The 25,821-nt window shown below is 43.4% G+C and overlaps 1 protein-coding gene across 8 annotated transcripts in view; it reads left to right on the top strand.

Annotated features, from left to right (window-relative positions):
- The window catches only part of LOC110523072 (low-density lipoprotein receptor-related protein 2-like), a 119,401-nt gene that overhangs the window by 62,034 nt on the left and 31,546 nt on the right, over positions 1-25,821 (top strand). For all 8 annotated transcript variants that reach the window (XM_036976601.1, XM_036976600.1, XM_036976594.1 and 5 more), the window contains 5 exons: positions 11,962-12,148; positions 19,734-19,943; positions 20,036-20,219; positions 22,219-22,420; positions 22,557-22,721. In XM_036976601.1, coding sequence (XP_036832496.1) covers positions 11,962-12,148; positions 19,734-19,943; positions 20,036-20,219; positions 22,219-22,420; positions 22,557-22,721 — 948 coding nt within the window. The remainder of the gene's footprint in view (positions 1-11,961; positions 12,149-19,733; positions 19,944-20,035; positions 20,220-22,218; positions 22,421-22,556; positions 22,722-25,821) is intronic.

The following is a 25,821-nucleotide window of genomic DNA, read 5'->3' on the forward strand; positions in this document are numbered from 1 at the left end:
CCTCCAGGACAACTACAGTACACTATGTCACTGGAAGGCCAAAAATATCAAGGACAAGAACCACCTGAGCCGCTGCTTATTCACCCCGCTAACATCCAGAAGGCAAGATGGCATCGCAGTGCAGACGTGTTTTGTTTTCCTCTCGTTTACTTTTTGTATTTTTCGTCTTTTTTGTATATATTCCAATTTGTTTTTCAATCATTTTCCTTTTTTAAATTAAATATACCTTCCGCCTCACTCAATGTGACACCGATCCGCAATTTCTTTAGACCTTATATCCAGAACTTTCATCAGAAGGTTGCCAGCTAATTAGTTAAGTTACTAGCCATTTAGTCATTGTTAGCCGCTGCTAGCGGCCTTTACCCTCTGCTCAGGCACCAGCTGTTTTTTTAGCCTGGATAATACCTGCAAGCCTCGGACTGTTTTTCTCCACTACAACGCCAGATTTCTGCCATAAACCTTGGACCATTGATCATCACAGCTAGCTGCCACTGAGTGACCCAGCCCCGAAGTTAGCCCTGAGCCAGACTCATCTCCGGGCTAGCAAACAAAATTACCACAACTACAATACCTCTTTCGCCATCTGGCCAGGTCCCTTCGTACCACCACGACTGGTCCGCAGATGTAATTTCATCAGCTGTGCCTTCAACCGGCCTTTGCTGGACGACGGAGCAGATGCTTCTATTTACCCCGGACCGCTAACTTTAAACGCCGTTGCTCCCGCGTACTAGCGTAGTAACGACCTAGCGTTTCCCTATTTCATCCATTGCACTACACTGGACCCTATGATTACTTTGCTACATAGCTGATGCCTGCTGGACTTAATTTATCACGGTACTCCACATTGTTTACCTTTGTTTCTGTCGGCCCTAGCCCCGCACTCAGGCCCTGTGTGTAGTTAACCGACCCTCTCTGCCCATTCATCGCCATTGAACCTGTTGTTGACTTAGCTGATTAGCTGTTGTCTTACCCGTTGTTGACTTAGTTAGCTCTCCCAATCAACACCTGTGATTGCTTTATGCCTCGCTTTGTCTCTCTCAAATGTCAATATGCCTTGTATACTGTTTAGGATAATTATCATTGTTTTAGTTTACTGCAGAGCCCCTAGTCCCACTGCATATGCCTTAGATACCTCCTTTGTCCCACCTCCCACACATGCGGTGACCTCACCCAGTATAACCAGCATGTCCAGAGATGCAACCACTCTTATCACTCATTGCCTGGGTTTACCTCCACTGTACCCGCACCCCACCATACCCCTGTCTGCACATTTTGGCCTGAATCTATTCTACCACGCCCAGAAATCTGCTCCTTTTATTCTGTCCCCAACGCACTAGACAACCAGTTTTGCTTTAGCCGTACCCTCATCCTACTCCCCTGTTCCTCGGGTGATGTGGAGGCTAATCCAGAGCCCTGCGTGTGGAATATACATTGGTTTCATGCATGTTACATCAGAAGCCTCCTCTCTAACTTTGTTTTACTTACTGCTTTTGCACACTCCGCCAACCCTGATGTCCTTGCTGTGTCTGAATCCTGGTTCAGGAAGGCCACCAAAAATTCAGAATTCCATACCCAACTACAACATTTTCTGTCAAGATTGCAACTCCTCCCCCTTTGGCAGTTCTATCACTGCAGAGATGGCTTGCAAAGTTCTGTCATACTTTCCAGGTCTATGCTCAGACAGTTCGCCCCTCTAATTGAAAAAATGAATCTCTCCAGAAATAAGTCTATCTTGCCGCCTGTTATAGATCCCCCTCAGCTCCCAGCTGTGCCCTGGACACCTGGACAATCAATATGTGAATTGATTGCCCCCCATCTGTCTTCAGAGTTGATTCGTTCTGACCTTAACTGGGATATGCTTAACACCCCAGTAGTCCTACAATCTAAGCTATGCCCTCAATCTCACACACATTATCAAGGAAACCACCAGGTAGAACCCTAAATCAGAAAACATGGGCACCCTCATAGATATTATCCTGACCAACTTGCCCTCCAAATACACCTATGCAGTTTTCAATGAGGATGTCAGCTGTCATTGCCAGCAAAACTAAAATGTTTTGACACTAAAGTCCATGGAGAACAAGAGCACCTCCTCCCAGCTGCCCACTGCACTGAGGCTAGGCGGCACGGTCACCACCGATAAATCCATGATAATCAATTTCAATAAGCATTTCTCTACGGCTGGCCATGCTTTCCTCCTGGCTACCCCAACCGCTCCGCAACCCCTATTACCAGTCTGTTCAACCTCTCTTTTTCTCAGAGATCCCTAAAGATTGGAAAGCTGCTGCGGTCATCCCCCTCTTCAAAGGGTGAGACACTTTAGACCCAAACTGTTACACCCATCATCCTGCCCTGCCTTTCTAAAGTCTTTAAAAGCCAAGTTAATAAACAGATCACTGACCATTTGGAATCCCTCTATCTCCTCCGCTGTGCAATCCGGTTTCTGAGCTGGACGCGGGTGCACCTCAGCCATGCTCAAGGTCCTAAACGAAATCATAACCGCCATTGATAAAAGACCAAACTGTGCAGCTGTATTCATCGACCTGGCCAAGGCATTCAACTGTCAAAGTATTCTTATCGGCTTTCTCAAATGACTGCGGCGCCTGGTTCCCCAACTACTTCGCAGATAGTTCAGACCTCTGGCAGTCTATGGGGGTACCATAGGGTTCAATTCTCGTGCCGACTCTTCTGTATATATCAATGATGTTGCTCTTGCTGTGGGTGATTCCCTGTTCCACCTCTACGCAGACTACAGCATTCTGTATACATCTGGCCCTTTTTTGGACACTGTAAACTAACCTCCAAACGAGCTTCAATGCCATACAACACTCTTTCTGTGGCCTCCAACTGCTCTAACATGCTAGCAACACCAAATGCATGCTTTTAAACCGTTTGATGCCTGCACCCGCCCGCCTGACTAGCATCACTACTCTGGACGGTTCAGACTTACACTGGATACTTACATTTCCCTCACTAAACATCAGCTAACTGATTGCTGCAGCTGTACATAGTCCATCTGTAAATAGCCCATCCAATCTACCTACCTCATCCCCATATTGTTTTTATTTACTTTGCTGCTCTTTTGCACACCAGTATCACTACTTGCACACCTTCTGCTCATCTATCACTCCAGTATTAATCTGCTAAATTGTAATTACTTTGCTACTATGGCCTATTTATTGCCTTACCACCTCATGCCATTTGCACACACTGTATGTAGACAATTTCTTGTAGACAATTTCTTGTAGACAATTTCTTGTTTATTACATTTCATTCCACCCTGTTTCTGTCGCTTTGCTTTATCTTTGACAGGTCGCAGTTGTAAATGAGAACTTGTTCTCAACTAGCTTACCTGGTTAAATAAATGTGAAATGAATCAAAAAAAGGTCAGTATAGGTCCATTAAAGCTGGGACCGAGACTGAAAAACAGCTTCCATCTCAAGACTGTTAAACAGCAATTAGTAGCACAGAAAGGCTACTGCCTACATACATACTCAAAATAATTGGCCATTTTATTAAATGGATCACTAGTCACTTTAATAATGTTTTAATAATACATTTAATACTTTTAATAATACATATCTTGCATTACTCTTCTCATATGTATATATTGTATTTTATAACATCTACTGCATCTTGCCGCTCTGCATCGCTCATCCATATTTTTATATCTACCTATTCTTATTCCACACATTCACTTTGTGTGTTAGGTATTACTGCTGTTACTACTGTCGGAACTAGAAGCACAAGCATTTTGCTACAGTTGCGTTAACATCTTCCTTTAAAGAACACCCTCTAATAGACAGCTAACTTTTTATCCACAATATAGCAGGGGTTGTAAAGCATAAAACAAGTTTATCCAGCAGCGGACTGTGATCGATAATGTCAAAAGCTGCACAGAACTCTAACAAAATAGCAGCCACAATCTTTTATCATACATTTCTCTCAGCCAATCAGTCATTTTTGTAAGTGGCATGTATGTTGTATGCCTTTCCCTACAAGCATGCTGAAAGTATGTACATTTCTTTACTGTAAAATAGTATAGTAAACTTTTGATTGACTAGATAGCCTGTTAACAAACCTTTGTATCTGAGCCAGTAAAGGGGGCTTTACTATTTTGGGGTAGCGGAATTACTTTAGCTTCCCTCTAGGAATGAGGGCACACTATCTTGTAGGCTTAGATTGAAGATATGGCAAATAGGAGTGGCAATATCATCCAGTTATCCTCAGTTTCCATCCAAATTGTATTGGTCACATACACATTCACATATTTAGCAGGTGTTGCGGGTGTAGAGAAATGCTTGTTCCTAGCTCCAGCACTGCAGTAATATCTAACAATTCACAACTATACACACAGATCTGAAAGAAAAATAATGGAATTAAGAACTATATGAATACTAGAATGAGCAACGTTGGAGTCCGGAGTGTAAATATGGGTGGTTAGAAGGGGCTGTATGAGACAGTACGTGGATATACAAAATATTTTATCTGTAGAACAGTGTGTGTGTGTGTATACAGCAATAGTTGAACAGGATGGCATTGATTTAAAATACAGTATATACATATGAAATGAGTACAACAGTATGTGAACATTAAAGTGATCAGTGTTCCATTAACAGGGATTCCATGTCTATGTACAAGAAGCCTCTGTAGGGTTGAGTAAGTGGGTGGTGACAATGACTAAGTTCAGGGCAGGGTACTGGTTGGAGGCCGGCTAGTGATGGCTATTTAAGCGTAATGGCTTTGAGATGTTTTTCAGTCTCTTGGGTCCAGCTTTGATGAACCTGTACTGACCTCGCCTTCTGGATGATTGCGGGGTGAACAGGCCGTGGCTCGGGTGGATGTCCTTGATGTTCTTTTCTGGCCTTCCTGTGATGTCGGGTGCTGTAGGTGTCCTGGAGGGCAGGTAGTTAGCCCACAGTGATGCGTTGGGCAGACCGCACCACCCTCTGGAGAACCCTGCTGTTGTGGGTGGCATAGTTGCAGTACCAGGCGGTGATACAGCCCGACAGGATGCTCTCAATTGCGTAGCTGTAAAAGTTTGTTTTAGGTGACAAGCCAAATTTCTTCAGCCTCCTGAGGTTGAAGGGAGCTGTTGCGCCTTCACCACACTGTGGACCATTTCAGTTTGTCAGTGATGTGTACACTGAGGAACTTTAAGCCTTTCACCTTCTCCACTGCCGCCCGTTGATCTGGATGGGGGAGTGCTATATCTGAAGTCCACCATCGTCTCCTTGACGTTGAGAGGTTATTTTCCTGGCACCACTTCACCAGGACCTTCACCTCCTCCCTGTAGGCTGTTGTCTTTGTTGGTAATCAGGCCTACTACTGTTGTCTGCAAACTTTCTGATTGCGTTGAAGGTGTGAGTGGCCATGCAGTCATGGCTGAGCAGAGTACAGGAGAGGGCTGAGCAGAGTACAGGAGGGGTCCCCTGTGTTGAGGATCAGCGTTGTCCTACCTTCACCCCCTGGGGGTGGTCCGTCAGCAAGTCCAGGACCCAGTTGCACAGGGCGGGGTTCAGACTCAGGGCCCCGAGCTTAATGAGCTTAGAGGACAAGCTGAACCCCACCCTGGACTTGCTGACGGACCAATATCCTATGATGTTGAAGGCTGAGCTGTCGTCAATGAACAGCATTTTGACATACAATACCAGCTTAAAAGTCAATTGTGTTGTGACAAGGTAGGGTTGGTATACAGAAGATAGCCCTATTTGGTAAAAGATCAAGTCCATATTATGGCAAGAACAGCTCAAATAAGCAAAGAGAAACAACAGTCCATTACTTTAAGACATGAAGGTCAGTCAATCTGGGAAATGTCAAGTATTTAGCACAATGATGAACTGGCTCTCATGAGGACCACCACAGGAAAGGAAGACTGAGTTACCTATGCTGCAGAGGATAAGTTCATTAGTTACCAGCCTCGGATATTGCAGCCCATACAAATGCTTCAGAGTTCAATTTAACAGACCTAGCTCAACATCAACTGTTCAGAGGACACTGCATGAATCAGGCATTCATGTACAAATTGCTGCAAAGAAACCACTAAACGACACCAATAAGAATGAGATTTGATTGTGCCAAGCAACACGAGCAATGGACATTAGTGGTGGAATTTTGTCCTTTGGTCGGAGTCCAAATTTGAGATTTTTGGTTCCAACCGCTGTGTCAGACAGTAGGTGAACAGATTTTCTCCACGTGTAGAGAATTTTGCTACACTCGCATTAACATCTGCGTATGACAAAAAAATTAGATTTGTTTTTTCCCCACCCTGAAGCATGGAGGTGTGATGTGGGGGTGCTTTGCAGCTGACAATTATTTAGAAAGGGCTATTTTACCAAGGAGAGTGATGGTCTGCTGCATCAGATGACCCGGCCTCCACACTCACCCAATCTCAACCCAATTGAGATTGGGATGAGATGGACCTCAGAGTGAAGGAAAAGCCGCAAACACGTGCTCAGCATGTGTGGGAACTCCAAGACTGTTGGAAAATCATTCTTCCTGAAGCTGGTTGAGAGAATGCGAAGAGTGCAACGCTGTCAAGGCAAAGGGTGACTACTTTGAAGAATCTAATGTAAAATGCTTGGGGGGGGTTACAACCGTTTTGATGGATTCACTATTCTACAATGTAGAAAAAAGTAAAGAAGAAATAACCTTGAATGAGTAGGTGTCCAGTGCTACGGGATGATAGTCATTTAGTTACCTTTGTTCCTGTACCCAAGAAAACAATGGTGGACATCTTGAATTAAATGGGGACAGCAGACTAGGCTAAGGAGAGATTTAATGTCTGTAAACACTCCAGCCAGTTGGTCTCTGAGAATGCGGCTAGGGATGTCTGGGCTGCCAGCCATGCGAGGGTTAACACGGTTTAATGTCTTACTCACGTCGGCCACGGAGAATGAGAGCCAACAGTCCTCGAGAGGCCTGCGTCAGTGGTGCCATGTTATCCTCAGAGGGTGAAGAAGGCGTTTAACTTGTCCCGGAGCAAGACGTCGGTGTCCGACGTGGCTGGTTTTCCCTTTGTAATCCGTGATTGTCTGGGGTCCCTGCTACATATGTCTGAGCTGTTCAATAGGGACGCCACTGTCTCTGTACTGATGTTTTGCCTGTGGTTGCCTTACGTAGGGCATAACTAAACTGTTTGTATTCTGCCATATTCCCAGTGTCATAACTTTACTTTTTATCTGATCAACTAACTGTTTAATTGTTACTGAATTGAATTAATCATGTAACAATTAACTCATTAGGATTTGGGGCACCACGAGCTGTTTAAAGTTACCATCTCCCGATATACACTCTACATGTCTTTACTATCACATCCATAAGTGGTCAACCTTTAAAATCATAACCTCGTATCATCATTCTGAAAAGTCGTAACCTCCTGCATCTGCAAAAGCCTTATGATTCACTGCTGCACATTGGTTTATTTAATTGCTAACTAAATGGTTACACCGGATATACATACACACTTAATACATTAGAAACAGGTCCCTAGTGGACTGACAACGATATGGCGGCTTCTAAAATCAAATCAAATCAAATGTATTTGTCACATACACATGGTTAGCAGATGTTAATGCGAGCGTAGCGAAATGCTTGTGCTTCAAGTTCCGACAATGTAGTAATAACCAACTAATCTAGCTAACAATTCCAAAACTACTACCTTATAGACACGTGTAAGGGGATAAAGAATATGTACATAAAGATATATGAATGAGTGATGGTACAGAGCGACATAGGCAAGATACAGTAGATGGTATCGAGTACAGTATATACATATGAGATGAGTATGTAAACAAAGTGGCATAGTTAAAGTGGCTAGTGATACATGTATTACATAAATATGCAGTAGATGATATAGAGTACAGTATATACGTATACATATGAGATGAATGATGTAGGGTATGTAAATATTATATTAGCATTGTTTAAAGTGGCTAGTGATTATATTTTACATCATTAGAAAAGACATGGAGGGCAAGAGGCAGAGACATAATACTTTGGTACATTTAGAAACTACTCTCACAGTAATAATGTACTTTGCACATGAACCACCTTCTGTTTGGAGTAAAATCATGAATGTATTTGGTACTTAGTGTATTTCTCCTACAGGGCCTTGGAAAGGGGTTGGTTGGGCCATTCCACGGCACACTTGTAACGCTCTGATTGTCCAACAGGGGTCCCCATCCGTCTGTTCTTCCATTCGCTCTGGAAAATGAGTCGTTGAAGATGACACGGCTGGCTAGCTCAATGGTTCCTAGTGGGGTGTTGAGTAGTAGAATGGTCCCACTTAAATTAACTTTTCTGGATACTTAGGGCAGCTAATCAGCTGTACCAGTGATTTGTCCGGGAGGTGAGCTTCTCGCCTCTACCTCGTTGAGATTTCAGAGTTCAAACCGCTTTAGACGTGAGCTGCAGCTCGACGCCTTTCTGGTCTAGGTTAATTAACACATTTTATACAGTTCTTCAAAAGGGGCAGTTCATGAGGCTGACATGCCATCTGACCTTTTTAAGGGGGCGGTGACTACTTGTACAAAGTTATAGAAAAGTTTCTAAGAGGAAATTGATTACATTATCAACAAAAACACATATTTTACACAACATCGAGGATGGACACTTCACACAGTGTGTGTATGCGTTTCAAGTCACAGTATTTCCTCTATTTTTAATGGCATTACAAAATAAGCAAATGTTACTCACCACCTGGATTCGGTCTTATGTAGCAATGTGAAATTGTTTTTGGAAAGCAATTCTGCTTTGAAAGTTGTAAACTCAACTTGTAAACCCAATTGCGAAAATGGCCTTTGAATGTTTTGGTATCTAGTGAAAGGCTCTGTCTACACCATTCAGCATCGTTCACATCCTCTTAAGCTTTATCCCCACCATCCTGTTTTGCTCTTGGAGCGCACATTTGACGCTCTGGCCGATGATTGGTTTACCTCTGGATAACATAAACAGCCTAAACCGCTCTGCTGGCAACAATTTCATTACGTTTTTTTGCAGACCTTTACTGACCGCGGCCATATTCAATGGGTGCTGTAGACACGTCACATAATGTAAGCTAACGAAGCAGCCAGCTAACATTAGCTAGTTAAACAACAATGAATGAAGTGGCAACAATGCCACAGTGCTGGGAGCTAACCAACCAGGTCCAATGTTAGCTAGCTAACATTAGGCGATAACTAGAAAAGCAAACGGCTCTGGGAAACAAGTAATGCCAGCCAACATTAGCTTACAGTCCACTTTATCTTGAAATGAAACCACTGTCGGAATTAGAAAACGTGTATCCGAATGTAGCTAGCTATCTTACCTGTATACATCAACATGCATCATGGACGCGTCACCCTGTCAGGAATGCAATACCACGGTTGCCCTTAGTTTGAAGATATAATCTGAAGACTGTTGTTTTCTATGTCTCCTTAGCTATCATACTCTAATTCCACTGATTTCAAAACGTGATCCTCCAAAAATTGGAGAGCAACACTTATGCAGCTCCACTACTTAAAAAAAAGCTGCATTAGACAGGATTATCAAGTCTGACGAGCTCAAATAAAGTCTTCAATATGGCAGACAAATCTGAATGCCTCTCTTGGCATGTCCAGCCCACTCATCTCAGCCAATCATGGCTAATGGGAAGGTTGCTAGCGTTTTGTGGCTTAACCAACAAGGCTCCTAATTTATCAATTTTAATCGTAAGAAAGTTCATGTTCGAATGCACTTACTTCCCAAAGAGATTTGTTCAAATATCTCTTCTGTGAAGTCGTGACTTGCGACATACGCCTAGTTTCCTGAATCGGGTCACAAATGACATTCTTTAGATCGCCTCTGACCATTCCCCACATTCTATGTTAAAAATATTGTGACAGTATTCGCTTTAGAAAGTGTTAGTTTCGGCGGGCGAATGTCTGTAACAAAAGCTTATTCCTGTGTGAATTTGGAAAGGAAGATGGCTGAAAGTTCTTGTAATTGATTTACATCAGGGTGATCGCTGTCACACATCCCCTCCCCCCCCCCACCAGTTCCCCTCTCCCCCCTCTGCGACTGAAAGGGGGTCTGGCTGAAGTTATTTATTGCCAAGCTGATCTGACCTATTTGGATCCTTCCAGGACAATCATGACTCCAGTCACCTTGCCGTGGTTAAATGCGGTGGTTCGCACATTCAGTTTTGTGCAACTGCTGCCATCTATCCACAGTTTATGGACTAGGTAGGTTTTAATAGTGAGTGGGAACATACCCTATACACTTCCTGATGAACTCAGTCAGTATAAATATCAAGGTTATACTGAGGCAACCCTGAACATATCCCAGTCCGCTATATCAAAACAATCTTGAAGATTGGATTCCGATTGGTCAGACCATGGTTGAATTGACCTGCAAGACCACTTGTACTTCCTTTTTGAGTTTCTGCCTATAGGAAGGGAAAATCGGAATGGAGTTTTGATTTGACTTTCCCGAAAGGAAAGGCGGGGGAGGGCCTTGCAGGCATTCCAGAAGGGAGAGTAATAGTGGCTGAGAGTTTTTGAAGAGCGAGTACTACAGGCAATGTGTTAGAACTTTGGTAGCATTTTCCTCAGACCTGCTTTTTTAGACTAGCTAGCTACTATAAATACGGCCTCAGGATATGTTTCCAATTTGCACGAAGTCCAGTGTAGTTAATTGAGGGCCGTCGTATCTGCTCGAAGGGGAATATATACACTGTGACTATAACCGAAGAGAATTCTCTTGATGGTATACGGTCGGCATTTGATTCTAGGTCGGGTGAATTAATGTACCTGGACTCACACCATAAGTTGTTAATCATGAAACACACCAGTCATCTTCCCGGAGAATTCGTTATTCCTGTCTGTGCGATGTATTGAGAACGTTTTTTGTGTCAAATGCAGTATCTGGTTGCTCCTAATTACACGCCACAGACCAGCAAATATTCTTCACGTCATAGGAATCAATACAAATGTTTTTGTATGCCCTCTTATACACACACTATTAGGCCCAGCCTTTGGAACTTAAGCTTTCCTAGATATCGCTACCATATTGTGATCACTACATCCAATGGATTTGGATACTGCTTTAATGCATTAAAGCAGATATCTAAAGCATAATTGAAGATGTGATCAAGACATGTTTTCATTCCTGTGCTGTATATCTCCCCTGGTAGGTTTACTGAACCTGAACCTGAACCAGTTTTCAGACACTAGTGTGAAGCTTTTTCTTGAGTGGGCAGCTTAATGAAAGCCAGTCAATATTTAGGTCACCCAGAAAATACACCTGTGATAACATATCAAGCATTTTACATGTTATCCAGATACTGGCTGATAACATGGTCTATAGCAGCTTCCCACCAGAATGGTCTGTAGGTGATGGAGGTAAACCAGTAGCCTTATTACTTCAACAGAATTTAACATGAGATCCTCTCAACTTTATAGGAATGTGGTTCTGAATATAGACCGCAACACTGCCCCGTTGGCATTTGTCTTTTCGGTAGATGTTACAGCAGCAATCCATGGTTATATCATCAACGGTATTATCTTAGTGAGTTTCAGATGGTCAGAATATGAATGTCATCTGTTACTAGCAAGTTATCAGTTTCATGAACCTTGTTTCTTAGGCTACATATGTAAATGTGGGCTATTTATGAGCTGGGCTTAAGTCAATGTAGAGCATCTTCCGTTTCCAAAAGATGTCAGTGATCTATTAAAGTTATTCCAACAGAGCTACAGGAATATTTTAACTAGGTGTAATGCCTGTGGACTGCTGAATCTTTCACACCCGCAGCCCAGCGATGACCCCCGCCACGCCCTAGCTACACACCCTAGACCATGCCACACAACACGCCTTAACCCTAGTCACATGCCCTAGACAATGCCACAAGCCCTAAGCCCCCATGGACCGGTGAATTAAAACAAAACCCAACCTGTTGGCCTACAGAAGTTTGGCTGTGACATGTGGTCCTTCTGTCTCCTACAGAGGTGCATCTGTGCTGCAGGCTTCCGGCTCCAGGCTAATGGTTTGTCCTGTGTGGATGTTGACGAGTGTAATGAGGTCCTACCGCCTGTCTGCAGCCACACCTGCCTTAACACCCGCAGCTCCTTCCTGTGTCGCTGTCACCATGGATATCTGCTGGAACCAAATGGTCACAGCTGCAAGACCCAAGGTATTTCAATTGTGTCTTTGCTTGAACGTAATTAAGACATTGTTTTAGTGAAATATTTACTTTTGTCTGAAGCCAAAAAAGACAGGAAATGCAAAAGCTAATTTGACCAATGCAGAAACTAGGCTTTTCAGAATAAATGGCTTAACTACTGCTAGAGTACTGAAGCTTAATTCATCTACTATACAGTGCCATGCGAAAGTATTCGGCCCCCTTGAACTTTGCGACCTTTTTCCACATTTCAGGCTTCAAACATAAAGATATAAAACTGTATTTTTTTGTGAAGAATCAACAAGTGGGACACAATCATGAAGTGGAACGACATTTATTGGATATTAACTTTTTTAACAAATCAAAAACTGAAAAATTGGGCGTGCAAAATTATTCAGCCCCTTTACTTACAGTGCAGCAAACTCTCTCCAGAAGTTCAGTGAGGATCTCTGAATGATCCAATGTTGACCTAAATGACTAATGATGATAAATACAATCCACCTGTGTGTAATCAAGTCTCCGTATAAATGCACCTGCACTGTGATAGTCTCAGAGGTCCGTTAAAAGCGCAGAGAGCATCATGAAGAACAAGGAACACACCAGGCAGGTCCGAGATACTGTTGTGAAGAAGTTTAAAGCCGGATTTGGATACAAAAAGATTTCCCAAGCTTTAAACATCCCAAGGAGCACTGTGCAAGCGATAATATTGAAATGGAAGGAGTATCAGACCACTGCAAATCTACCAAGACCTGGCCGTCCCTCTAAACTTTCAGCTCATACAAGAAGACTGATCAGAGATGCAGCCAAGAGGCCCATGATCACTCTGGATGAACTGCAGAGATCTACAGCTGAGGTGGGAGACTCTGTCCATAGGACAACAATCAGTCGTATATTGCACAAATCTGGCCTTTATGGAAGAGTGGCAAGAAAGCCATTAAAGATATCCATAAAAAGTGTCGTTTAAAGTTTGCCACAAGCCACCTGGGAGACACACCAAACATGTGGAAGAAGGTGCTCTGGTCAGATGAAACTAAAATTGAACTTTTTGGCAACAATGCAAAACGTTATGTTTGGCGTAAAAGCAACGCAGCTGAACACACCATCCCCACTGTCAAACATGGTGGTGGCAGCATCATGGTTTGGGCCTGCTTTTCTTCAGCAGGGACAGGGAAGATGGTTAAAATTGATGGGAAGATGGATGGAGCCAAATACAGGACCATTCTGGAAGAAAACCGGATGGAGTCTGCAAAAGACCTGAGACTGGGACGGAGATTTGTCTTCCAACAAGACAATGATCCAAAACATAAAGCAAAATCTACAATGGAATGGTTCAAAAATAAACATATCCAGGTGTTAGAATGGCCAAGTCAAAGTCCAGACCTGAATCCAATCGAGAATCTGTGGAAAGAACTGAAAACTGCTGTTCACAAATGCTCTCCATTCAACCTCACTGAGCTCGAGCTGTTTTGCAAGGAGGAATGGGAAAAAATGTCAGTCTCTCGATGTGCAAAACTGATAGACATACCCCAAGCGACTTACAGCTGTAATCGCAGCAAAAGGTGGCGCTACAAAGTATTAACTTAAGGGGGCTGAATAATTTTGCACGCCCTGTTTTTCAGTTTTTGATTTGTTAAAAAAGTTAATATCCAATAAATGTCGTTCCACTTCATGATTGTGTCCCACTTGTTGTTGATTCTTCACAAACAAATACAGTTTTATATCTTTATGTTTGAAGCCTGAAATGTGGCAAAAGGTCGCAAAGTTCAAGGGGCCCGAATACTTTCGCAAGGCACTGTACATATGAGATGAGTATGTAAACAAAGTGGCATAGTTAAAGTGGCTAGTGATACATGTATTACATAAAGATGCAGTAGATAGAGTACAGTATATACGTATACATATGAGATGAATAATGTAGGGTATGTAAAGATTATATTAGGTAGCATTGTTTAAAGTGGCTAGTGAAATATTTTACATTTCCCATCAATTCCCATTATTAAAGTGGCTGGAGTTGAGTCAGTGTGTTGGCAGCAGCCACTCAATGTTAGTGGTGGCTGTTTAACAGTCTGATGGCCTTGAGATAGAAGCTGTTTTTCAGTCTCTCGGTCCCAGCTTTGATGCACCTGTACTTACCTTGCCTTCTGGATGATAGCGGGGTGAACAGGCAGTGGCTCGGGTGGTTGTTGTCCTTGATCTTTATGGCCTTCCTGTGACATCAGGTGGTGTAGGTGTCCTGGAGGGCAGGTAGTTTGCTCCCGGTGATGCGTTGTGCAGACCTCACTACCCTCTGGAGAGCCTTACGGTTGTGGGCGGAGCAGTTGCTGTACCAGGCGGTGATACAGCCCGACAGGATGCTCTCGATTGTGCATCTGTAGAAGTTTGTGTGCTTTTGGTGACAAGCCAAATTTCTTCAGCCTCCTGAGGTTGAAGAGGCGCTGCTGCGCCTTTTTCACGATGCTGTCTGTGTGGGTGGACCAATTCAGTTTGTCTGTGATGTGTACGCCGAGGAACTTAAAACTTACTACCCTCTCCACTACTGTAATAGTATCCGTAACGTCCACAAACATGTCAAATGTTTTTTATAATCAAACCTCAGGTTCTTTTTACAATATAATCGATAATGTCAACCGGAATGTAGCTTCTTCCATAGGCGAGAGAGAGAATATGGCTGTGCATGAGAAACTCTGCTGGCACCCAGCCATCCACTGACGAGATGGGTTCTTTATCGCTAATTTTTCAAAATAAAAGCCTGAAACTGTCTAGACTGTTCACAGATTGAGGAAGCCATAGGAAAAGGAATCTGGTTCATATCCCTTTACATGGAGGCAAGGCATCCAATGGAACAAAGCGCTTTCAGGAAAAAACGCACTTGTTGGATTTTCCTCAGGTTTTTGCCTGCAAAATCAGTTCTGTTAAACTCGCAGACAATATTTTGACAGTTTTGGAAAGTTTTGGATTTTCTATCCTAATCTGACAATTATATGCATATTCTAGTTTATGGGCCCGAGCAGCAGACAGTGTAATTTGGGAAGGCTTTTCATCCAAAATTCCAAATACTGCCCCCTACCCTAGTGTAGTTAATTTTACCAGGGATGCCAGTTGAGAACAAGTTCTCATTTACAAATGCGACCTGGCCAAGATAAAGCAAAGTAGTGCAACAAAATCAGTTACTCCTGAGGTTGAAGAGGCGCTGTTGCTCCCTCTGCTGTTTCCTGAAGTCCACGATCATCTCCTTTTTGTCAACCTCACACTCAACATCAACAAAACGTTATTTTCCTGACGCCACACTCCGAGGGCCCTCACCTCCTCCCTGTAGGCCATCTCATCATTGTTGGTAATCGAGCCTACCACTGGAGTGTTGTCTGCAAACTTGATGACTGAGTTGGTGGCGTGCATTGCCACGCAGTCATGGGTGAACAGGGAGTACAGGAGAGGGCTGAGAACGCACACTTGTGGGGCCCTGGTGTTGAGGATCAGCGGGGTGGAGATGTTACCTACCCTCACCACCTAGGGGTGGCCCTTCAGGAAGTCAAGGACCCAGTTGCACAGGGTGGGATCCAGACCCAGGGTCTCTAGCTTAATGACGAGTTTGGAGGGTGCTATGGTGTTAAATGCTGAGCTTTATTCGATGAACAGCATTCTTACATAGGTATTCCTCTTGTCCAGATGGGTTAGGTCAGTGTGATTGCGATTGCTTCGTTTGTGGACCTATTGGGGCGGTAAGCAAATTGGAGTGGGTCTACGGTGTCAGGTAGGGTGGACGTGAAATGGTCCTTGACCGGTCTCTCAAAGCACTTCATGATTTTTATTTTTATTTATTTCACCTTTATTTAACCAGGTAGGCTAGTTGAGAACAAGTTCTCATTTGCAACTGCGACCTGGCCAAGATAAAGCATAGCAGTGTGAACAGACAACACAAAGTTACACATGGAGTAAGTAAACAATTAACAAGTCAATAACACAGTACAGAAAAAAAAGGGGAGTCTATATACATTGTGTGCAAAAGGCATGAGGAGGTAGGCGAATAATTCAAATTTTGCAGATGAATAACACTGGAGTGATAAATGATCAGATGGTCATGTACAGGTAGATAGATATTGGTGTGCAAAAGAGCAGAAAAGTAAATAAATAAAAACAGTATGGGGATGAGGTAGGTAGAAATGGGTGGGCTATTTACCGATAGACTATGTACAGCTTGCAGCGATCGGTTAACTGCTCAGATAGCAGATGTTTGATGGAAGTGAGTGTGATAGTCGTTCAGCTCCGGTACCTTAGCTTTTTTGGGAACAGGAACAATGGTGGCCCTCATGAAGCATGTGGGAACAACCGACTCGGATAGGGATTTATTGAATACGTCTGTAAACACACCAGCCAGCTGGTCTGTGCATTCTCTGAGGACGCGGCTAGGGAAACCGTCTGGGCCGGCAGACTTGCGAGGGTTAACACGTTTAAATGTTTTACTCACGTTGGCTGCGGTGAAGGAGAGTCTGCAGGTTTTGGTAGTGGGCCATGTCATTGGCACTGTATTGTCCTCAAAGCGAGCAAAGGATTTGGTCTGGGAGCAAGACATTGGTGTCTGCGACTGGGCTGGTTTTCTTTTTGTTGTCTGTGATTGACTGTAGACCTTGCCGTTGAATTACGACTCGACTGTCTCTACACTGACGCTTAGCTTGTTTGATTGCCTTGCGGAGGGAATAGCTACACTGTTTGTATTTGGTTATTTTTCCGGTCGCCTTGCCATAATTAACTTTATTACAGACTTTGTATGTTATGTCAATACAAATCACTGCTCAAAAAAATTAAGGGAACACTTAAACAACACAATGTAACTCCAAGTCAATTACGCTTCTGTGAAATCAAACTGTCCACTTAGGAAGCAACACTGATTGACAATAAATTTCACATGCTGTTGTGCAAATGGAATAGACAACAGGTGGAAATTATAGGCAATTAGCAAGACACCCCCAATAAAGGAGTGGTTCTGCAGGTGGTGACCAGACCACTTCTGTTACTATGCTTCCTGGCTGATGTTTCAGTCACTTTTGAATGCTGGCGGTGCTTTCACTCTAGTGGTGGCATGAGACGGAGTCTACAACCCACACAAGTGGCTCAGGTAGTGCAGATCATCCAGGATGGCACATCAATGCGAGATGTGGCAAGAAGGTTTGCTGTGTCTGTCAGCGTAGTGTCCAGAGCATTGAGGTGCTACCAGGAGACAGGCCAGTACATCAGGAGACAGGCCAGTACATCAGGAGACGTGGAGGAGGCCGTAGGAGGGCAACAACCCAGCAGCAGGACCGCTACCTCCGCCTTTGTGCAAGGAGGAGCAGGAGGAGCACTGCCAGAGCCCTTCAAAATGACCTCCAGCAGGCCACAAATGTGCATGTGTCTGCTCAAACGGTCAGAAACAGACTCCATGAGGGTCCGACGTCCACAGGTGGGGGTTGTTCTTACAGCCCAACACCGTGCAGGATGTTTGGCATTTGCCAGAGGACACCAAGATTGGCAAATTCGCCACTGACGCCCTGTGCTCTTCACAGAAGAAAGCAGGTTCACACTGAGCACATGTGACAGACGTGACAGTCTGGAGACGCCGTGGAGAACATTCTGCGGCCTGCAACATCCTCCAGCATGACCGGTTTGGCGGTGGGTCAGTCATGGTGTGGGGTGGTATTTCTTTGGGGGGCCGCACTCGCCAGAGGTAGCCTGACTGCCATTAGGTACTGAGATGAGATCCTCAGACCCCTTGTGAGACCATATGCTGGTGCGGTTGGCCCAGGGTTCCTCCTAACGCAAGACAATGCTAGACCTCATGTGGCTGGAGTGTGTCAGCAGTTCCTGCAAGAGGAAGGCATTGATGCTATGGACTGGCCCACCCGTTCCCCAGACCTGAATCCAATTGAGCACATCTGGGACATGTCTCGCTCCATCCACCAATGCCACGTTGCACCACAGACTGTCCAGGAGTTGGTGGATGCTTTAGTCCAGGTCTGGGAGGAGATCCCTCAGGAGACCATCCGCCACCTCATCAGGAGCATGCCTGGGCGTTGTAGGGAGGTCATACAGGCACGTGGAGGCCACACACTACGAGCCTAATTTTGACTTGTTTTAAGGACATTACATCAGTTGGATCAGCCTGTAGTGTGGTTTTACACTTTAATTTTGAGTGACTCCAAATCCAGACCTCCATGGGTTGATAAATTTGATTTCCATAATTGTGTGATTTTGTTGTCAGCACATTCAACTATGTAAAGAAAAAAGTACTTAAGAATATTTACTTCATTCAGATCTAGGATGTGTTATTTTAGTGTTCCCTTAATTTTTTTGAGCAGTGTACAATTGTTAAATTAAGAGCCTATTTGGTTTAGTTGGAAAAAGCAGCAACCTTTCCACTAGCCATGATGGGCTTTCTCTTTTGAGTGGGCTGGACATGTCGATTTCAGACCACTCGTCTGTGATAGAGCGCATAACTGATGAATTTACCAACACTCAACACCCATTGAACATGGCCGGTGTCAGTAAACGTAGGCAATGAAACATAATATTTTTGCCAGCCGAACCAGATCTGCTAGGGTGAGTGAACTGGTCAGTGCGCTGTTCTCTCATTTGTGTCTGGAAGTAGCTCATCAACGTTGGCCAGTTGGCTTGGGTGTTTGACTGCTGTTAGGTCAGAACGCTCGGCTCAACCCTACTCATCGGCCAGAGCGTCCAATGTGTGCTCTGAACGCTCCGAGACCGAAATGCTCTGAATTTACAAAAGGACAATCTGATACCGCTCTGAGGTTACCAACGCCCATATTACATTTACAAGCACACTCATAGTACAAACCAGCTTTTATTCTTCATATTTGGTTGTTTAGTATATTGCCTCACATGTGAATCCTTAGATGGGTGGGGCTTAAGCTTAAAAGGGTGTGAACGATGCTGAATGTGTGTTGACGAGCTCTCAGTAGGTATCAAATATTCAAGGGCCATTTTCTCAAGTGTGAGGTTACAAGTTTTTTAACTTTCAAAGCAGAATTACTTTTGCGTTCAACTATTGTATGATATACCATATACTAGCTCTGTCTACTCTCATCCAATGTAAAAAAAAATAAAATAAACCTTTTCAAATGTTGCTACATAAGACCGAATCAAGCCAGTTGGTCTCAAATGTTCGAATGCTTTTTATTCCTAAATGGGATTCTAAGTATATCAACTTTTTAAAGCAGCATTACTTCCTGTATCCTCCAACTATGGTGTATTATATGCCATTTTGAAGCTCTGAGTGTACTTTTATCAAATGTAAAAACAGCAATTCAAATTTTGGTACATAAGACTATGGGAGAATGCTTGTTTTCTATACATCCTTCCAGCAAGAAAATGAGCCAGCGGATTGCAGTGCCATCTGAGTATTTAGGAAATTGAGTTCCCAACCAGTGTGCCAAATTTAATTATGTAACATGGAGAAATTAAGGGGAGAAAAGACTCTAACATTCATTGCTGGCTCAACCTAATAGACGCAACTAATGTAGATTTGTCTAATTATAGTTTTGTCATTGTATTCAGAATGGTGTGTTTTGTCATGGTATATTGATGGTGTATTTTGTCTGTGTAGATGAGGCTCACCTGCTGGCATCTGTTCAGAATGAGCTGCTGGTGTTGGGGTTGCATAGCTCCAGCCTTTCATTGCTCTCCACTAGTCAGACACCTGTGTTCTGTGTGGATTATGACTGGAGAGACCAGAGGGTATACTGGGTCAGTCTGGAGGAGGAGAGCATCAAGTGGACTTCCATCAATACCAAGGACACAGGCACTCTGGTCAAAGGTTAGTACCCTAACCAAGGACAGGGTTAGTACCAAGTACAGTCTCAGCCCTACTGTCTAGATGTTTGCTAATAGAATGCTCTCTTTCTGTAGGTGTGAAGTCTGAGTCTATAGCTGTGGACTGGGTTGGCAGGAACCTGTACTGGCTGGATGGGCTGGCCAGTCAGATTCTGGCTGTGAGGCTGGGCACATCTACAGTAAAGTCTCAGAACTACATAGTGGTTCTGGATGAGGATCTGGAGCAGCCTCGCTCACTACTGCTCCTGCCACACAAAGGGTGGGTTCGGGTGTGAGGGCTGCTGCCACACAAAGGGTGGGTTCGGGTGTGAGGGCTCCTGCCGCCCAAAGGGTATACAAATGAATATACCTATCACTCTGTTTTTATAACACGACCCTGAAAAGTCCATTATCCCTCTGAAGAGTATGAATTAGGTTTTGAGACTTAAAGCAACCTGTGTACAAATTGTTTGAAGCACAATAGACCGTCATAGCTGTGTGGAGGAAAACCTTGATAGAGCATGGGTGGAATAGGCATTGTGGTGCTCATGTGAATTTCAATTTTTGGGGGGTGACTTCAGGTCCATGCCTTCTCTCACATAGTTTTTTGTTTTCAATTTCCATGATGATTACTTACACCTGAAGGTGATTATTCAACATATTATACAACAATACAAGTTAGGTAAAAGTAATCAATAATGAAAAATGGTAACAGAAATGATGTAGTTAGAATTGATTGAATATTAACAGTGGATTTTCTAGAGGGAGGTGAAAAAACAAACATTTAAGCCGATATGGAACTGAACAATTTGTTTTCCTTGTGGTTCTCGCTCATGAGTCAGTGTTGATTTGCACATTTTCCTCTAATGGGGTCATTGGCTTAGATATGAAGGTAGGGTGATTTGAATATAACTGAGCTTCAAACAATGCTTATAGACAACTATAATTCAATCCAATTAAAACTAAAATAGGCATATGGAATTTTCATCACACAATTTCCTTAAAATCCACAAATCGAATAAAAATAATCATACAATGATTTAGCCCATAAATCATGACAAGTACAATCGGTCCGAATTGTGAAAATGAAACCACATCCCTATATATATATATATATATATATAAGTCTGTATAGTTCATATATTTTTTTACATTTCTCCCCAATTTCATGGTATCCAATTGGTGGTTAGTCTTGTCTTAACTCATAGCTGCAACTCCCGTACGGACTCGGAGCGGCGAAGGTCGAGAGCCATGCATCCTCCGAAACCCAACCAAGCCACACTGCTTCTTGACACAATGCCCGCTTAACCTGGAAGCCAGCGCCACCAATGCGTCGGCGGACACGCTATACTCTTGCTGACCATGTCAGCGTGCATGCGCCCGGCCTGCCACAGGAGTCGCTAGAACGCAATGGGACAAGACATCCCTGCCGGCCAAACCCTCCCCTAACTCAGACTACGCTGGGCCAATTGTGTGCCGCTGCGTGCATCTCCCGGTCGCAGCCGTGCTGCGACAGAGCCTGGACTTGAATCAGGATCTCTAGCGGCACAGCTATCACTGCGATGCAATGCCTTAGACCCATGCGCCACTCGGGAGGCCCTATGGTCTGTATAGTTTGACACTGACTCCAACTTAGGTTCCCAATGTGGTTGGTTTGTAAATGGTGTGGGGAAAATGTTTCATAATCAAAATGGCCTAATTCAGTCTGATAGATGTGCAGGTCCCTCTGGCGCGTCCACCTGTTTAGAAGTTTGTATGAGTCTGTCCTGTTTTTTAGAACCTCACTCTGCTTGGTTGAGCCTGAAGGAAGATGTTTTTTAAATTTTATGTTGGTTGTAAAAACACTCCTCCCCCTTACATGTTTAATTGCTCTAGCCAGTATTCAGAACTTCAATGTCCTCACAGGCAATTAATTTTGCAGCAGTCATAAAACATATCACATGTGAAAGGGCAGCTGCCACACAAAGGTGGGTGAGGGGACAGGGTGTTAAAATAAAGCTTCAGTAGAATATAATAAATCATAAACTCGTCTGAAGTTGTGGACTGTAGAACCGATTTTGGTAGACTGATAGCTGTAGGCAACCCTGTTCCTGGAGTGCTGCAGCTACTGCATGATTTTGTCCCAACTGAGCTAATTGATCAGTTTAGTAATGATTGCCTAAATTCAACACACTTGGTCTTCCAGGTTGGTTAAATTAAAAACTTGAAGTTCCTTGGGCACTCCAGAACCAGGGTTGCCTACCCCTGATGTAGACTAATCGTTGTTCTTTCTCTCCCAGGTTGATGTATTGGTCAGAGGTTGGTAGCGATCCCCAGATTGAGCGTTCAGGGATGGATGGCTCTGAGAGGAAGGTGGTGTTGACTCGTGGTCTAAGCTGGCCAGTCAGTCTCTCTGTGGACACTCTCACTGACCGAATCTACTGGGCAGATGAAAAACTGCAGTGCATCGGCTCTGTATCCCTGGAAGGACACAATGTCAGGGTAACACTGCAGCTAACATGAATTATGGTTATACTCTTTACAGTAAACATGGAATGTCTAGATATGAACTTTACTGTAAGCATGGAATGTGACTGGTTAAGACGGTTATTTTTGCTCTTGTCTGTCTTCACAAAAGCTTCTGCAGCTGACTGAAATGCCCAGTCCATTCTCTGTAATGGTTTTCAATGACATGGTCTACTGGTCTGACACCAGGAGGAGAACTATTCAAGTATCCCACAAGAACACGGGCAAGAACCGCAAAGTTTTACTCAAAAGACCTGGACAGCCTTTTGGCATCAGGGTAAGGCTTTAGACGAGGATTGGGGTTAAGGGAATGGGTTCAACCTTATAATCAGTGGTAGTGGTCATGTTGCCCTTCTCTCCCTCCGTCTTGAAGTGTCTCGCGGTCTCTCTCGCAATTCAATTTAAGGGCTTTATTGGCATGGCAAACATATGTAGATAATAAACAATATTGAAACAATACTAATTTACAGGGAACATGAATCACAAAAGCTCCAAGAAAAGTGACCTTTCAAGTGTCATATGTGCAAATAGTGTACAAAGGGGAAAATAAACCAACAGAAATATACATTGTATTTACAATGGTCTTTGTTCTTCACTGGTTGCCCTTTTTCTTGTGGCTTGCACACCGGTATTTCACTATATATATGTAGAGAGAGATAGATGGGAGAGATAGTTGATCAAAATTGGATTTGCTTTCGAATTCTTTGTGGATCTGTGTAGTCTGTGGGAAATATGTGACACTAACCTGGTCATACATTTGGCATCAGGTTAGGAAGTGCAACTCAGTTTACACCTCATTTTGGGTTAGGGTGTGCACATAGCCTGTCTTCTTTTGAGAGCAAGGTCTGCCTTCGGCGGCCTTTCTCAATCGTAAAGCTGAGTCTGTACAAGATTTCCTTAATTTTGGGTCAGTTTCAGTGGTCAGGTATTCTGCCACTGTGTACTCTCTGTTTTAAGGCCAAATAGCATTCTAGTTTGCTGTTTTTTTGTGATTTCTTTCCAGTGTGTCAAGAATCATTTTTGTTTCCTCATGATTTGGTTGGGTCTAATTGTGTTGCTGTCCTAGGGCTCTGTGTGGTCTGTTTGAACTAAGGCCCAGGACCAGCTTGCTTAGGCGACTCTTCTCCAGGTTCATCTCTCTGTAGGTGATGACTTTGTGGAAGGTTTGGGAATTGCTTCCTTATTGGTGGTTGTAGTTTATTTTCTGGATTTTGATAATTAGCGTTAACGACCTAATTCTACTCTGCATGCATTATTTGGTGTTTTCTGCTCTACATAGGGGATATTTTTGCAGAAATCTGCATGCAGTTTCTCAATTTAGTTTTTGTCCCATTTTTTTTATTTTTTGCGGTTGGTGAGTGGACCCCCAGATCTCAACTATAAAGGGCAATGGGTTCTACAACTGATTCAAGTATTTTTTGCTAGATCCTAATTTGTTGAATTTAATGTTCCTTTTGATGGCAAAGAAGGCCCTTGTTGCCTTGTCTCTCAGATCGTTCACAGCTTTGTGTAAGTTACCTATAACGCTGATATTTAGGCCGGAGGTATGTATAGTTTTGTGTGTTTTAGGGCAACGGTGTTTTGATGTAATTTCTACTCGTGATCTGGGAATTGGACCTCCTTTGAACACCATTATTTTTGTCTTACTAAGATTTACTGTTAGGGCCCAGATCTGACAGAATCTGTGCAGAAGATCTAGGTGCTGCTGTAGGCCCTCCTTGGTTGGGGACAGAAGCACCAGATCATCAGAAGACAGTAAACATTTGACTTCAGATTCTAGTAGGGTGAGGCCGAGTGTTGCAGACTGTTCTAGAATACCTGACATGATGACTCCTTGCTGTCCCCAGTCCACCTGACTGTGCTGCTGCTCCAGTTTCAACTGTTCTGCCTTATTATTATTCGACCATGCTGGTCATTTATGAACATTTGAACCTCTTGGCCATGTTCTGTTATAATCTCCACCCGGCACAGCCAGAAGAGGACTGGCCACCCCACATAGCCTGGTTCCTCTCTAGGTTTCTTCCTAGGTTTTGGCCTTTCTAGGGAGTTTTTCCTAGCCACCGTGCTTCTACACCTGCATTGCTTGCTGTTTGGGGTTTTAGGCTGGGTTTCTGTACAGCACTTTGAGATATCAGCTGATGTACGAAGGGCTATATAAATAAATTTGATTTGATTTAGTGCCATCACCAATTTCTTAACATTATATAGAGTAGACATTATATAGAGTAGACATATAGAGTGCTGTGAAAATATTTGCCCCCTTCCTGATTTTAATTTTTTGCACATTTCTCACACTTAAATGTTTCAGATCATCAAACAAATTTAAATATTACGCAAAGGTAATCCAAGTTAACAAACAATGCAGTTTTTAACTTATGGCTGCAGGGGCAGTATTTGAGTAGCTTTGATGAAATGTGCAGAGGTGCCCATATTCATCGGCCTGCTCCTCAGTCATAGTTGCTAATATTTGCATATTAGTATTGGATAGAAAACACTGAAGTTTCTAAAACTGTTTAAATTATGTCTGTGTATAACAGAACTCATATAGCAGGCAAAAACCTGAAATTCCACTTCCTGTTTTTTTTTTCTGGGGGTGGCAGATTTTTGACCAAGCTCTTGTTGCGATACGAAACCTTCAACCCTGCCCCTTGGCCGGCAGCGGGGTGCTAAAGGTGGTTAGCGTCCCGTTCCCTGGATTGGACAGGGCACTATAGATAGTTCAGGTTATCTCGGTATAACCAGGACCGCTCGCGTAGCCCTGCCTCTCTTTATCGATACGTTGTCCGTGTAGAGAGGTCTTTTGCCTTGTCACTCTCAACGGTCTAGCTCTAGCTGGGATGTGTGAACCCCACGTTTATCCTCGACTCCTTTTACACCACTAATGGATCCTTGAGTTGTTATTAAGCCTTCTTCCTACCAGTCTCTATATGATTTCCCTCAGGTTGAGTATTTCCCTTCTGTGACGTATCTAGTTTAAATTGTGAAGACCTTTAGTCAACTTAGTCTCACTACTCTGCCCGTCGGCTATGTATCACTTGGATAATAAAACTTAGATAGATCGATAAGACAATTAATGAATCACTACTGGACACCTTCCTCTTTGTCTTTTAATGGTAACTCACTTTGTCATGGAGTATTGGTCTCCGTTTCCAGTGTCCCGGTAGGGGGGAGTGTCAGTTATCTCCCATGCCGTTAACTGTATTGGGAGGGCGTTTTACTCGAGACAAAATAAGACTACCGTTTATTTTTGGAAACACTGTTTTTTGTCTTTTACAATCAAACACACTTCAAAATACACAATTTGTTACTTGGTTACACACAGCGTTAATCAAAAACATGCAAATGCCTTAATGCTCTATAATGCCTGGTACAATGAT

The sequence above is a fragment of the Oncorhynchus mykiss genome, chromosome 5, assembly GCF_013265735.2.
Source record: "Oncorhynchus mykiss isolate Arlee chromosome 5, USDA_OmykA_1.1, whole genome shotgun sequence".
Taxonomy (NCBI): Eukaryota; Metazoa; Chordata; class Actinopteri; order Salmoniformes; family Salmonidae; genus Oncorhynchus; species Oncorhynchus mykiss.